Source organism: Diceros bicornis, chromosome 32, assembly GCF_020826845.1.
Source record: "Diceros bicornis minor isolate mBicDic1 chromosome 32, mDicBic1.mat.cur, whole genome shotgun sequence".
Lineage (NCBI taxonomy): Eukaryota > Metazoa > Chordata > Mammalia > Perissodactyla > Rhinocerotidae > Diceros > Diceros bicornis.
The window spans coordinates 226352-242500 of NC_080771.1; the positions used below are offsets into that span (position 1 = coordinate 226352).

A 16149-nucleotide genomic window follows, 5' to 3' on the forward strand; every position below is an offset into this window, starting at 1 on the left:
CTCTCCTCTAAAGACCTTATCCTCAATGACTTACTGCTGCCTCCCTTTCCCTGGCACAATTCTCTCCCTGGATGTGCCCCATCTTAGACTCGCACAGCACTTGCAGGTCCAGTTCCTTCCCCAGGTTTGGGAAGTTCTCAGCAATCATTTCTTTGAAGAAGCTCTCTGCTCCTTTCTCCCTGTCTTCTCCTCCCTCTGGGAGATTATAAGCCTTATGTTACTTTTCCTAATCGAGCTGGATATTTCTCAAAGAATTTCGTGGTTTTTTAAAAATCTTAGTTCTCTCTCCTCCTCTACCTGGAGCATTTCTAGGCTTCTATCTTAGACCTCACTAATTCTCTCCTCCATAGGGTCTGCTCTTTTTTTTTTTTTTTTTTTAATGCCTTTAACCTTATTTTTTAATCTCACTATTTGTGTCCTTCATATCTAGAGTTTCTGTTTGGTTTTTCTATTAGAGCTCCAATCTCTTTGTTGAAGTATTCCTTCTGTTCGTTAATTTTATTCTTGAGCTCCTCGAACTGTCCTTCTGTCTGAGTTTTTATGTAACTCGTTGAGTTTCTCTATGACAGTTGTTTTCTCTGTGTGTGTGTGTGTGTGTGTGTGTGTGTGTGTGTGTGAGGAAGATCGGCACTGAGCTGACATTCATGCCAATCCTCCTCTTTTTTTTTGTTCTGAGGAAGACCGGCCCTGAGCTGACATCTGTTGCCAATCCTCCTCCTTTTTTCCCCCCCTTTTTCTCCCCAAATCCCCAGGACGCAGTTGTGTGTCATAGTTGCACACCCTTCTAGTTGCTGTATGTGGGACGCCGCCTCAGCATGGCTGGACAGGCGATGCGTCGGTACGCGCCCGGACCCGAACCCGGGCCGCCGGTAGCGGAGCGCATGCACTTCACCGCTAAGCCACGGGGCCGCCCCCTAGGGCAGCTGTCTTGAGTTCTCTGTCAGATGGTCATCGTCTGTGACTTCGGGTTTGGTTTCTGGAGAGTTGTCATTTTCCTTCTGTTCTGCTGTGTTACTGTACTGTCGATCTTCATGCTGTTTGATGAATGGATCCTCTGCTGGGGCACATTTGTGGTAGTCACGGCCTTCTCTTATTTGGGTCAGGCTTCAGTTACTTTGGTTCTGATTGCCCGGGTCTTGTGTTCCTCCACTGGCTCTCCGTGGGCTCACACACTGCTGTCCCGTGCACCACCTGCACTGCTGTTCCCAGGTTGTCTTGGGGTGCCGGTTGCACTGCTGCCAGGGGTGCTGGGTTCACAGGTGTGCCGTCACTGGTGGGAGCCCAGGGACCCAGGGACTCATATGCGGCCCCCCCGGCTGGTGAAGCGGGGTTGGGTCACCGCTTCTGCTGTGGCTTCTAATGCTTCTGGCCACAGACTCCACCTGCCACGGCGGGGGCGGGGGTGACAGGGGGCTGTTTTTTCTGTTCCTGCCCCATCTGCTCACAGTTGTGCCGGTCGGGCCACTCCAAGTTCATGCGGGCAGGACTGCCACCGCTCGGTGGGTGCTCTCACAGGCCAGGCATCTGCCACTCCGTGAGTGTTTGCACGCAGGCTGGGCTGCCCCTGCCTCCACTCACAGTCACGCTGGCTGCAGCTTGAGGACCCATGTCCTGCATCGTCGCCACCGTCAGGAGGAAGGGGCCGCTTCCCTAGTTCCAGGGCTTCCCGAGGGTCCGGTCCACCCACCTTCAGATGTATAGCTGTGTGGGGGATCAGACTGGGCCAACCCAAAATGTGTCTCTTTGGCTTGATTGTTTTTAAGAACAAAAGACTCTGAAAGGAACTCTGACCTCCCCCCAACTGCCTAAAAGAATTTAAAATAGAAGGGGCTATTCCAGGGATGGACTAATGCCATCACATAACTTTAATGTCATGTAAAACATGTGTCTCAGCTCACCTTGTCTGTAGTTGGCCCATTTACGTTTCCAACGCCGTGTAAATTGCCTTCCTCCTCTTTGAAATCCCAAACCACTACCCCCAAGGTCCTCCTCTGTCTAAAAAGCTAAAGCTGAAGATAATATTTAAACTGGCAGCTCGGCCGTGTTGGTGAGTTGTTCCCTTTTCCTGAGTCTCTCCCGTGTATACACGTTCTAAAGCTTTGTTTGATTTTCTCCTGTTACTCCATCTCGTGTCGATTTAATTTGTAGCCCAGCCAGAAGGACCTAAAGACGGTAGAGGGTTTGCCTTCCTCCCCTACAGCCGCATGGATCTCTCAGCATCTTGTTGTGCTGTGTAGGGAATCCCTGTGTCGGTCAGTAGACGTCTGTTTGGTTGTACCTTAGAGGGGAGAGGCGAAGGGAACAACTCATGCCACCATGATGCTGACGTCACTCTGATAAACTTTTAGCAGGAGTTACATTTTATGGCATGTGTACTTATTTTGTGTGTGTGTGTGTGTGTGTGTGTGAGGAAGATCAGCCCTGAGCTAACATCCACGCTTGTCTTCCTCTTTTTTTTTTTTTTTTTTTTTTTTTTTTACTGAGGAAGACCGGCTCTGAGCTAACATCTAGTGCCAATCCTCCTCCTTTTTTTTTCACCCAAAGCCCCAGTAGATAGTTGTCTGTCACAGCTGCACATCCTTCTAGTTGCTGTATGTGGGACGTGGCCTCAGCGTGGCCGGAGAAGCGGTGCGTCGGTGCGCGCCCGGGATCCGAACCCGGGCCGCCAGCAGCGGAGCGCGCGCACTTAACCGCTAAGCCACGGGGCCGGCCCTGGCATGTGTACTTAAAACAACTTCCAAGATCTCTTTGGTAGCTTGAAACCTGGATGTTTGGCTACGTGAAATTAAGGGATAAAACATTAATTGAAGGGCCAGCCCCGCGGCTTAGCGGTTAAGTGCGCGCGCTCCGCTGCTGGCGGCCCGGGTTCGGATCCCGGGATCGCACCGACGCACCGCTTCTCCGGCCACGCTGAGGCCGGGTCCCACATACAGCAACTAGGAGGATGTGCAGCTATGACAGACAGCTAGCTACTGGGGCGTTGGGGGAAAAATAAATAAGTAAAATCTTTAAAAAAAAACATTAATTGAATAGCTAGATCGTTTCCAAATAGGATAAAATATTAGACCTTAACGACTAAATATAGGTTTATCCACTGTTGGCTTCTGAGGACAGAGAAACTAAAAGATGTTTGGGACTATTAATAAACATGTCTTGTGCTTTATGAAGAGTATGCTATGAAATGACATGTTTCTAAAAATTATAAAGTGTTCATAGGATTTGCCAAGCCACAAAATGCTAACGGACAAAACAGTTCACAGTTGCTTACCTCTTAGTTCTCACTAAAAATTAAGGTTTCTAGGCGTTATAAATTCTTTAATGAAGCCATCAATCAATCGATCAATCAATTAATTAAATTATCTGGGACATCGGCCCTGAGCTAACATCTATTGCCCATCTTCCTCCTTTTTTCCTTTTATTTTTTTCCTCCCCAGAGCCGCAGTAGATCGTTGTATGTCATAGTTGTACGTCCTTCCAGTTGCTCTATGTGAGATGCCGCCTCAGCGTGGCTTGATGAGCTGTGCGTAGGCCCGAGCCCAAGATCTGAACCGGTGGACCCCCGGCAGCTGAGGCGGAGCACGCAAACTTAACCGCTACGCCACTGGGCCGGCCTCTAAAAGTTCTAACTAATATATGTGACTGAAGCTACTAACAATTAATAAGGGAAACGTCTTTGTCTTCATGGAAAGGAAGATGGATGTTTTCAGTGAAGACGGTATAAAAAATAGCCATTCTTGTTTCTTTAAAAAGCCTGTGAAAAGTGTGTGGGGAAAAAACAACTCTGAGGAAAAAGTTTTGTGTGTGGTCAAGTTGGTTAAGATGGAGATGGATTTGATTCGGTAACTGAGTTTTAGTATCAGAAGTAAGCTGGTGCAAAATTAGAATTTGGTTTCCTCTTTCTTAAAAGCATAGTCTTCTCTAACTTCCAGTCTGCTCTTGTTAAGGAAATTGTATCAGGTTTTGCTTTACCTTTGAGTGAATCTACACCAAGGACAGGAATTCTATGTTTAGTCAAAATACTTTCCTAGGCTCAAAAAGGAAGAGGCCTCTGTATGCAGAGGACTAAGGTTTTGGCTTTTTACCCGTTTTACTCTCTCTGTTTGCCTTTTCAAATGTTTTTTTAATCTTTAATTTTCTTTTTTTGGCGGGGGGGCGGGGTAGGCCCTGAGCTGACATCTGTTGCCAATCTTCCTCTTTTTATTTTTTTTCTCCCCAAAGCCCTGCCACATATATTCTAGTTGTAAGTCCTTCTAGTTCTTCTGTGTGAGCCCACCACCGCAGCGTGACTACTGACTGAGAAGCGGCGTGGTTCCACGCCTGGGAACGGAACCTGAGCTGCCTGCCGAAGTGGAGCGCACCAAACTTTAACCCCTAGGCCATCAGAGCTGGCCCGATATTTTTTTGATTTCTCCATTGATCCAATAGCTGTTCAGTAGCCCGTTGTTTAGTTTCCACATGTTTGTGACGCGTACTGAGGCCCTGAGCTAACATCTATTACCAACCTTCCTCCTTTTTTCCTCTCTTTTTTTCTCCCCGGAGCCCCAGTAGATAGTTGTATGTATGTCATAGTTATACCTCCTTTTAGTTGCTCTATGTGGGACACTGCCTCAGCGTGGCTTGATGATCGCTGAGTAGGTCTGTCTGTGCCCAGGATCCAAACGGGTGAACCCTGGGCCGCTGAAGCAGAGTGTGTGAACATCACCGCTACGACACCTGGCCGGCCCCTCTGTTTGCCTTTCATAATCTTCTTTTCCTTTCTTTTTTGAGGGAAATAAGTGCACTGTTAAAAAAAAAAAATTTAATGGCAGAAGATCTACAAATATTTTTTTGTACTTTCATGGAACGGTTCAACGTCAACATTTACCTCATTTCAAACACACACACACACACACACACACACACACACACACGCACGCACTCTCAGCGTGGCCTTGTACGGATGTACTGGAACTTGATTTCTTGAGTGGATGGCTGTGAAGTCTCTGCCTCCTACCCCCTACCATTTTTGTGGGTTTGCTTGTTTGTCGTGATGGTAAGGACTGCTGAAATCAGTATTCTTATCCCCACTCACTCATGCATTTGCACCCATGCTCCCCACCCCTGTGTGTTGTCTTTGGACCTTTTTTTGTGGCCCGTGCAGAGACACATTTTGTCTTTTAAACTTTGCTGTGGTCAAGTGTATCAGTCATTTCCTCAGTGGCCTCTGGGATTTGTCTGTCCGCCTTAGAAAGACCTTGTGGCCTGGAAGTGACAGGGTACAAACAATTCCTCCGTTCTTCCTCTGTCATTGTTGTCGTCCTCTGACGAGGCCTGCGTGGTTTCGGTTTGACAGTCCCCGCCCGCCACGTTTTCCGAAGCCCTCCCGGGAGCCAGGGAAGCACTCAGGCCACTCCGGGAAGCAGGTGCCGGCAGCCCCAGCCCCCCTGCTGGTGTCTCCGAGGGAATTTTCCACGTCTGCATCAGCCAGCCGGCCCGGCCCGGCCCAGGCCCGGCCCGGGAGTGGTGTGGGGAGTCTGTCTCCTTCCCAGCAACTGCCCCTCCCCCTCAGCTTTCCAAGTCCTCCTTCTGCGCCCGGGGTTGTGCCGTGCCGGCTGGGACCTCCGAGGTGGACGCCCGGGGGCCTCGCGGGACGCCCTCCCGGCCGCCCCAGGGTGAGAGTCATGATCCGAGGTGGGCCAGGACACGATCGGGGCGGTGGGCGGAGGCTGTGCACTCTCGCGGGCCCGCGCTCCGGATCCCTCCCTCCCTCCCTCCCGGGGACGTTTGTGCTGATTGTCCGGTGCCATCTAGCGGCCGCTTTTATATAGTTTCTGTGCTCCGGAGCTCCGGCGACATAGGCAAGGGAGGGGACTGTTGAAGGACAGGTTGACGCAAGTAATCCATAACCAATCTATAAATCAGAATTGGGGTGAGTTTATTATGAGCCAAATTTGAGGACCACATAGCCCAGGGCCTTCCTTCCCCAAGGAAGGAAGGGCGCCAAAGAAGTGGGGTGTACCGCGTGGTTATATACCGTCAGAGTGTCTATCGCACAGGATTGGAATGTCCCTTTTACAGCACTCACGAGATTGCCCGGCCTGCCTGCCGGGCCTGCCTACCCGGCACAGCGATTCACACAGCAATTGATGAACACTGCGGAGAGCAGGTCTGTGGTCCCCAGCTGGGTGGTCACAGCGGGTCAGCAATCAATCCTTAGCCTAGAGAGAGAGAGGCTTACCCTCCAGGAAATGCTGATGTGGGGGAAGTTACTTTAGCTTAAGGGCATTTATTCTTGTCTTTGTGGCCTAGTAAATGCCTAAAGCAGATAGACAATCTATGCTCAAAGGCCACATCTGGCCCTTTTGGAAAAACAAGGTCAGGCTGAATTCGTTTTACACCAAATGGCTTCCTCATATACTCCAGGATATCCTATTGCTTGCCATTTATTTATCAGACATCTGTGTGGTTTCCCATCCGGGGCTGTGATGAACAGAGCTGCTGAGAACATTCGTGTCCAGGATTTTTCGTGAATGAACATGAAAGTTCTCGGGCCGCTCGGGCGTGGTGTCCTCCAGAGCACCCTTGAGCTTGATGCCTGCCTCCCTAGAAGGACTCACAGGGCTCCACGAAGCTGACTTCCTGGAGCTCCACCTGAGACCGCACGGCCCGAGCCCCCCCCACCCCGCCACGCCCCCCCCCCCCCGACCCCGCGCCAGAAATCACACTGGGGCCCTCAACCACCCAAGGCCCCAGCTAAACAAAGACACTCTTAGGAGGCAGGACGTTCCGAGGGCTTAGAGGTTGCAATTTTCTGTCGTCGTTTTTTTCTTGTCGTTGTTGCTGGTGAGTCTTGGAAACCCCCACGCTGTTTTCCGCAGTGGCCATGCCACTTTACATCACCACCAGGGAGGCGTGAGTGAGTGACTCGGCCTGTCCGTCCGCGACCTCGCTAGCAGTTTGATACTGTTCTCGTATTTTGCCGAAGGCATTCTGACAAATGTGTCCCGAGGATATCTCACTCCGATTCTCATTTGCATCTCCAGGAAACGGCTCACATCTTTTCACGTGCAGATTTGTAAATTCATCGGTTATCTCCTCCTCTCCATGTGAGATGCCTGCTCTGTCTTTCTGTTTATTGTGTATTTGGATTTTTTTTTTTCCCAAGATACTGCTACTGCATTTTGAGGGTTCTTTACAAATTCCAATCAGAGGTGTGGTTTGCACAGATTTTCTGCCCCCAGACTCTGTCCTTGGTCGTTTCGTCCTCTTAAGAGGGTGTTTCACAGAACCTAGGAGTTTAATTTTGATGATTTCCAATGTCTCCATTTCTTTTTATGGATCACGCTTCTGAGGTCAAGTCTTAAAATCTCTTTGCTGGCCCTGTACCCCCAATTCTTTCTCTTAGAATTCTTCCTCCTACAGCATGTTCTAGTTTTACTTCTTACATGGAAGTTGTTACTCCTGAGGTCCCGGTTGCCGTCACGAATGAAGCTCAACTCCCCTCTCTGCCTATTTCTCAAAAGGCCTGAGGCTGGACTACTGCTACAGATTCTTCTGATTTCGTGCTAAATGGACCCACCCGCACCCTCCCGTCCTGCCAGACCGGACCCTTGCACAAAAATCTCCACTTGAAGAGTGTTTTCACCTTAACCAGGACATAAACACCACCCGTGTCCCCACCACCACAAGCCCCCGCCCCTCCCCCGGCTCCCTCCCAACCCGTATAGCTAACACCCATGAAACAAAAATCTCCTGCTACCTCATCCACTTGAGAAGAGTCAGTCTCCTCTAAAGACCTTATCCTCGATGACTTACTGCTGCCTCCCTTTCCCTGGCACAATTCTCTCCCTGGATGTGCCCCATCTTAGACTCGCACAGCTCCACCGCTCGGGGGAGCTGGAGACGATATCCAAATTGGCTCAGACGGTAGCCTCCTCGTTTCAAAATGACCTACGCGTGACATCGGCCGTAAACGTGGTCCAGAAATCAGTGACTTTCGTGTGCCTCCGGTGAAATCCGGAGACCCTGGCATCTGGAACACATCTTCTCCACGTCCTTCAAACCTTTGCTCTCCCTCTTTACCCCTGATAGCCCGCCCGATGGTTCACGGGGAAATGAGATCCCGTCTGGCAAGAGCCGAGTCGTCTCCCCACCACGTGCGAAAAGAAAAGGCACGGGCCCACCCCCGCCCATCTTATCCTTCTTCACCCACACCATCGTGTCATAAAAATGAGTGCCCCAGAAAAACGTGTCCCTCCTCCTGTCAAAAGCTGAAACCTCGGGTCAAACACTGAGACGGAAAGGACGCTGGGGTATTGTTTTGAGCTACACACAGACGCTTTTAAAGAGGATGACAACAACAAACGAGCAAAACCTTACCCCCATCAGGGAGCAGGTGCAAGAATGGAGTGCTGACTGACCCTCCTTCTTTGCTTCCTGGAAGCAGGAGGTCGGTCAACCAACCAACCAACCACCCTCCCCCCCACACACACACCCCGAGGAAGATGTCCTCTCTATCCCAGGAGGAGAGTGACGTTCTTATCTTATTGGCAAGGTCGGGAAGTTGAGGATGAGAGAATTCTGTACAAACGGACCTCTCGTTAACGATGTTTACTCTTCCAATCCACGAGCATGGAATATCTTTCCATCTCTTTCTTCTTCGATTTCTCTCAGTAACGTCTTATAGTTTTCAGCGTATAGGTCTTTCACCTCCTCGGTAAAGTCTGTTCCTTGCTATTTTCTTCTTTGTGCGGTGATTGTAAATGGGAGTGTATTCTCAACTTCACTTTCCACTAGTTTGTCGTTAGTGTGTCGAAATGTAACTGATTTCTGTCTGTTGATTTGTATCTTGCAACTCGACTGTATTTGTTGATTATTTCCAGGAGGTTTTCGGTGGATTCCTGAGGGTTTTCTATATAGAGAATCGTGTCACCCGCCAATAGTGAGAGTTTCACTTCTGCCTGTCCGACTTGGATCCCTTTTATTTCCTTTTCTTGCCTCATCGATCTGGCTCAGACTTCCAGGAGTATGCCGAATAAGAGTGGTGAGAGCTGGCATCCTTGTCTTGTTCACGTTCTCAGAGGAATGGCTTTCAGTTTTTCTCCGTTGAGTATGAGGTTGGGCTGTGGGTTTGCCATGTGTGGCCTTCATTCTGTTGAGGTACTTTCCTTCCATGCCCATTTTCTCGAGAGTTTCTATCATAAATGGATGTTGGATCTTGTCCAATGCTTCCTCTGCCTCTATTGAGATGGTCACGTGGTTTTTATTCCTCATTTTGTTAACGTGGTGTGTTCACCTTGATTGATTTGTGGACGTGGAACCATCCCCACATGCCTGGAATAAATCCCGCTGGGTCGTGGTGGATGATCCTTGGGATGTGTTGTATTCGAGTCGTTAATATTTCCCTGAGGATTTTTGCATCGATGTTCATCAGTGATATTGGCCTGTATTTTTCTTGTTCTATGCTGTCCTTGTCCGGTTCGGATGTCAGAGTAATATTGGCCTCGTAGAATGAGTTAGGAAGCTTCCCCTCCTCTTTAATTTTTTGGAAGAATTTGAGAAGGGCAGATATTGAGTCTTATTTGGATGTTTGGTAGAACTCACCAGGGGAGCTGTCTTGCTCTGGACTTTTCTTTTCTGAGAGGTTTTTGATTACCGTTTCAATCTCTTTACTTGTGATTGGTCTATTCAGATTCTCTCTTCTTCTTCTTCTTCTTCTTCTTCTTCTTCTTCTTCTTCTTCTTCTTCTTCTTCTTCTTCTTCTTCTTCTCCTCCTCCTCCTCCTCCTCCTCCTCCTCCTCCTCCTCCTCCTCCTCCTCCTCCTCCTCCTCCTCCTTCTTCTGGAGGAAGATTGGCCCTGCGATAACATCTGTTGCCAATCTTCCTCTTTTTTCTCCCCAAAGCCCCACTACATAGCTCTGTATCATAGTTGTAGAGTTGTAGCTCTTCTATGTGGGACGCCACCTCAGCATGGCTTCATGAGCGGTGAGTAGGTCCACACCCAGGATCCGAACCAGGGAACCTGGGCCACCACAGCGGAATGGGTGAACTTAACCGCTACGTCACCGGGCGGGCCCTCTCTCTTTCTTCTTGATTCAGTTTTGGGAGGTCGCAGGATTCTAAGAACTTATCCATTTCTTCTAGGTTATCATCCTGTCTGTGGGCGTATAGCTTTTCATAACAGTCTCTTATAATCCTTTGCATTCCTGTGGTGTCTGTTGTAACTTCTCTTCTTTCCTTTCTGATTTTATCTATTTCAGTCTTCTCTCTTTTTTTCTCAGTGATTCTGGCTGAGGGTTTGCCCATTTTGTTTATCTTCTCAAAGAACTGGATCTTAGTTTCCTTTCTATTTTATGTATGTATTTTTTTAGTCTCTATTTCATTAATGTCTGCTGTGATTTTTATTATTTCCTTCCTTCTACTGACTTTGGGCTTTGTTTGGTCTTTTTCTAGTTCCTTTAGGTATAGGGCAAGCTTGTTTATTTGAGATTTTTCTTGTTTGTTGAGGTAGGCCTGTTTTTCTATTCATTTCCCTCTTAGCGCTGCTTTTGCTGCAGCCCATAAGTTTTGGTATGTTGTGTTTTCATTTTGATTTGTCTCTAGGTATATTTTTTTAACTCTAGTGAGGGATTACTATTTTTTTTGGGGGGGGGCCTGGGAAACATTTGCCCTGAGCTAACATCTGTTGCTCATCTTCCTCTTTTTATTTACTTCCTCCCCAAAGCCCTGATACATAGTTGTCTATTCTAGTTGTAAGTCCTTCTAGTTCTTCTACGAGAGCCACCACCACGGCATGACTACTGACCAAGGAGTGGCGTGGTTCCACGCCTGGGAACCGAACCTGGGTTGCCGAAGTGGAGTGCACCAAACTGTAACCCCTAGGCCGTCATGGCTGGCCCAACGTTTTCTGATTTCTCCTGTGATTTCCTCATTGATCCAACAGTTGTTCAGTAGCCCGTTGTTTAGTTTCCACATGTTTGTGACACATATTGAGGCCCTGAGCTAACATCTATTAACAATCTTCCTCCTATTTTCCTTTCTTTTCTCCCCAAAGCCCCAGTAGATAGTTGTATGTCATACTTGTCCATTCTTCTAGTGACTCTATGTGGGATGCCACCTCAGCACGGCTTTAAGAGTGGTGTGTGTGTCTGAGCCCGGGATCCGAACCAGTGAACCCTGGGCCACTGAGGTGGAGCATGCGAACTTAACTGCTACGTCACTGGGCGGTCCCCTAAAAATTCTAATTAATGTATGTGATTAGGGGGCCGGCCCTGTGGCGTAGCGGTTAAGTGCTCCCGCTCCGCTGCTGGCGGCCCGGGTTCAGATCCCGGGCGCACACCGACGCACGGCTTGTCAGGCCATGCTGTGGCGGCATCCCACATAAAGTGGAGGAAGATGGGCACGGATGTTAGCTCAGGGCCAGTCTTCCTCAGCAAAAAGAGGAGGATTGGCATGGATGTTAGCTCAGGGCTGATCTTCCTCACACACACACAAAAATATGTATATGTGACTAAAGCTACTAAAAATTAATAAGGGAAACACCTTCATATTCAAGGAAAAGGAAGAAGGGTGTTTTCAGTAAAGACGGTATAAAAAGTAAAGTTTTTTTTAAAAATAACTTTATTTATTTTTCCCCCAAAGCCCCAGTGGATAGTTGTATGTCATAGCTGCACGTCCTTCTAGTTGCCGTACGTGGGATGCGGCCCCAGCATGGCCGGAGAAGCGGTGCGTCGGTGCGCGCCCGGGATCCGAACCCGGGCCGCCAGTAGCGGAGCGCGCACACTTAACCGCTAAGCCACGAGGCCCGCCCGGTCAAGGGTCTTTTGTGTGTTTGCTTGCTTGCCTGTGGATGTTCAGTCGCCCTACTCCCATTTGATGGAGAGGCCATCTTTTTACTCCCGTGGGTTGCTTTTGCATGATGGCCAAAATTCAGTTTTGGCAGGTTTGGCCGGTTCTGTGAAACAATTAATGTTATTATTTTTAACCGGCAAAAGATCTACAACTTTCTTCGTGAAACAATTAATGTTATTATTTTTAACCGGCAAAAGATCTACAACTTTCTTCGTGAAACAATTAATGTTATTATTTTTAACCGGCAAAAGATGTACACCTTTCTTCGTTTTCTAGTTTCAGGGAACAGTTCAACAGGTATCTCATCTCAAACACACGCACGTGCAGACGCACACACACACACTCGCAGCGTGGCCTTGTACGGACGTACTGGAACCTGATCTGTTGAGCGGATGGCTGTGAAGTCTCTTCCCCCACCCCCCACCACTTTCTGTGGGTCTGCTCGCTTGTCACGACGGTAAGGACCGCTGACATCGATGTTCTGGTCGCCACTGGTGCATTTGCACCCACGCTCCCCAGCCCCGCGCGCTGTCTCGGGACTGTGTCGCGGCCCGCGCGGAGGGAGACACGTTCGTGTCTCTTCAACCTCCGTGCGGTCAGGCGTCGCCGTCGTTTCCCCGGCGGCCTCTGGGCTTTGCCTGCCCGCCTTGGGAAGCCGTCGCGGGTTGGAAGTGACGGGATGCGGACAGTTGCTCCGTCGTTCCCCTGTCGTCGTCGTCCTCTGACGACTCGCCCGGTTTCGTTTTGGCGGTGCCCCGCCCGCCGCGTTTCCCTGAGTCCTCCCGGGAGCCCGGGAAGCGCCCGGGAAGCGCCCGGGGCCACCCCGGGAAGCCAGCCGGTGCCGGCAGTCCCGGCGCCCCTGCTGGCGTCTCTGAGGGAATGTTCCCCGTCCCCTCACGGGCGAGCGCCCGAAACACACACGTTTTCCGAGTCCCTCTCCGGCGGCCGGGGTCGCGCCGTGCCGGCTGGGAGCCCCGAGGCGGATGCCCCCTGGCCGCGCCGGGCCGGGAGATGGGACCCGGGGTGGGTCGGGACGGGGTCGGGCCGCCAGGCGGCCCGGCTGCGCGCCCCGGCCGGCCAGGGATCCGGATCCGTCCCGCTGACGTTCGCGCCGGTTGTCCGGTGCCACCTGGCGGCCGCTTTTATATCGTTTCTGTCCTCCGGAGCTCCGGCGACCTCGGCAAGGGAGGTGACTTGGCCGCGGTGACCGAGGCGGAGTTCCGGGAGGCCGGTGGCAGTGGCGGGATCGGTCCCGGTCGTGCCGGGGCGCGGGCGCGTCGTCCGCCGGGCGGAGATTGGACGTGCAGGAGAGTGTGGGGAGGTGGCTGTCGCCGCGCTCCTCGAGGCCGGCGGGTGTGCGGGGCCGCCCGGACGGGTCGACCAGCAGACGCCGGTGCCACTGCGACCCTCGGGGACCGACCGGGGCCGGCGAGGTGGGGGGGGGTTCCCGAGCCCGGCTGGCGTCCCCCGTGCGGCCCGGGTCGTCGGGCCCTCCGTGTCACCGGTTTCTTGCTCGCGCCCCGCTCCGGAGGTCGGGGACCGGCCCGGGCCTTGCGGGGAGGCCCGTGGAGGGCGAGACGGCGGCGGCTCGGCCGCGGGCACGGGTGGCTCCGGGTCGTCGGACTCGACTTTTCTCACCGCGTTTTCCGAGTCCCGCTCTGGCGGTGGGGACCGACCGGCCCGGGCCGTCCGTGGTGGCGGCCCGGTCGTCGGAGGCGACTCCGAGGGATGTTTTTCAAGTCCCGCTCCGGAGGAGAGCGCGGACCGGCCCCCGCCCTCGAGGGTGGGCCGGGGAGAGGGCGTCCCCGTCCCGGACACGTGACCGCGTGGGTCCGGGTCGTCGCGCTGGATTTCTATCGCCAAGTTTTCCGAAAGCCTCTGGGTCCGGAGGTGGGGACCGGCTCGAGAGGCAGGTGGAGCCCCGGGTGGGGTAGGGGGGCACGTGGACGGACGCCGGCCTGCCCGTGTGGGGCCCGGTCGCCTGGGGCGCCTCTGAGGAATCTTTTTTTTCCCCAAGTCCTGCCCCGGAGAGGAGGATGGACCGGCCGCCTGCCCTCGAGGGCGAGACGGCGAGGGTGTACCCTGCCGGGCGCGGGTCCCGCGTGCCCCCGCGCCCCCTCTGCCGCCGCACTTCCGGGGTCGACCAGATGGTCGCGGGGGCTCCGGGGCTGGTGGCGATGGGGTGGTGCCGGGGGCCTGGTGACCGGGCCCGTGATCCAAGGGGTGCCGCCGTGATCCGTGGGTGGGCCCCGTCGCCTGGTGCGGCCATTCTTTCGCCCGAAATGGTCGTTTTTCGCTGCCAGATAGGTGCTGACACGCTGTCTCCGGACGTTTGTCGCCTGGGAGTCGTTGGGCCTCTGGACGCGCGTGGCGGGGCTCCGGGCTGTGACCGTGGGGTGGAGGCCCGGTTCTGCCCCTGCCACTTGAGCCCGCCCGCCTGGGCTGGGCCTGCGCGCCGGCTCCTGTGCGTCCCAGGTGTCCCGATCCGCGGTGCCGCCTCCGGTCTCCAGCACCCGAGGGCGGCGGGGGAGGTGGCGCGGGTCCTCTACCCGGTGCGCTCCCCGCCGCAGGCAACCCCGGTGCGGTCGCGACTACCCCACGCCTCGGGCTCCCGCGCCACCGCGTGTCAGGCGTTCACCTCCTGGGGTCGTGGCCCGCTGCTGCACGACTCGGGGGTGGGGGGGAAGCGGTGAGGCTGAGGCAGTCTCTCCCTCGGTGACTGCCGCTGTTCTTGTCGTTGTCTCCGTGAGGCGTGTCGCGCCGTGGTGATCGATGTGGTGATGTCGCGCTCTCCTTGGCCGGGCCTAAGCCGTGCCAGGCGAGGGACGGGCGTTTGTGTCAAACGGGCCCGCTCTTCTCGCTCTGCCCACGGGCCCCTCGCCTCTCCTCCCCGCCCGTCGGTGGTGTGTGGAAGGCAGGGGTGCGGAACCCGGCCCGACCTCGCTCTCCCACCCTCTGCCTTGTGGCGTCGGTGGGGCCGAGGTCTTTGTGACGCAGTGGACACTCCGCGTGGCCTCTCGGCCGCGTCTGGCGAGTGGGCCTGCCCGAGGTGGGGTGGGCCGTGCCGCCGCCGCACCACACGCTCCCCCGGGTGTGTGGGTGTGTGTCGCCCGGTCCTTGGTGGTGCCCCTGGAGCGCTCCAGGTCGTCCGTCAGGTGCCTGAGGCCGAGCGGTGGTGTCGTTTCCCGTTTCCAGCGACCCCTTCGGGTCACCGCTACGATGGTGTGTCTGAGGCGAGACGGGGGTCCAGTCGGTAGGGGAGGCATGCCCGTTTCCCCTCGCGGGGGCGGGTGCCTCGTCGTCCCACCGGCCTGCCGCGTGGAGACTGACTGGCTGGGTGCACGCCGTGTGTCCTCCGTCGCTGGGGCTGGCACGCGGGTGCGTTGAGCGATCTCGGCGGGCCGAGCCAGCGGCATGGCGCTGGCTGTCTTTCGAGGGGTGCCGGTTAGCTGGCACCTCCTTTGGGCTCTCTGCTTCTTTGTCGGTTTCACCTGACGGAAGCTCTGAGTTCCAGGCGTCGCGGGTGCCCCGTAAAGCTTTGATGAGCCCCGTGATGTCAGACGAGAGGAGGAGCCCGTGGAAGCGCGGGCTCGTGGCCCTGACCGCGAACGCTCGGATTTGCCCCGTGCTTACCCATACCGCAGACCCCCGCATAGCCCCGGCACCCAGGAGTGCCCTCGCGGTCCCGACGGGGGACGATGGGTGGGTGCGACGCGCCCTCGGCGAGAAAGCCTTCTCTAGCGATCCGAGAGGGTGCCTTTGGGGTTCCCGGATCCCCCAGCTGCTGCCCCTCCTTCTCCGCGCGTGGTAGCCGGTGGTGTGACCACCGTTTGCGTGTGGGCAGAGCCGCCCTTTGCCTACCGCGGCCGGCGCCTCCCCTCACCGAGTCGGGGGAGGGTCCCGCCCGGCCGGCGTCCGGCGTCTGGCGTCTGGCGCGGGGCCGCGCGTGTGCGTGCGCGCGGCCCGCCCGCCGCGTGCCTGGGGTGTGGGGCAAGAGCCCCGTCCGGGCGCCGCCCGCTCTCGCGCGGGGAGCGGCTAGCTCTCCGCCCGCTCCCGTGACGAGCCGCAGCCGGTGGTGGTGTGCGGGCACGGTCCGGGGTACCGCGCCCCGGGCGTGTGTTCCCTCGGGGGCGCGAGCCCCGGAGCGGGCCAGGCGGATGGACGGGGTGGGCGGAAGGGACGGCTCCCGCGGTGGGGGCGTCTCGCAGGGGCCCCGGCGGTGGGGCCGAGCCGAGGGAGGCGCAAGGGTGGCCGAGGCCGGCCGGCGTCACGGGCGTCACGGGACCGCCTCCGAGTGTCGGTGGCGGTGGGATCCCGTGC

The 16149-nt window shown here is 54.7% G+C and overlaps 1 protein-coding gene across 1 annotated transcript in view; it reads right to left on the reverse strand.

Annotated features, from left to right (window-relative positions):
- Positions 1-15864: 15864 nt before the first annotated feature.
- Positions 15865-16149, reverse strand: part of LOC131395920 (collagen alpha-2(I) chain-like) — a 1463-nt gene continuing 1178 nt past the window's right edge. The window contains exon 2 of the mRNA XM_058527694.1: positions 15865-16149. This exon is cut by the window's right edge and continues 590 nt beyond it. Within this exon, the coding sequence (XP_058383677.1) occupies positions 15865-16149 (285 nt within the window).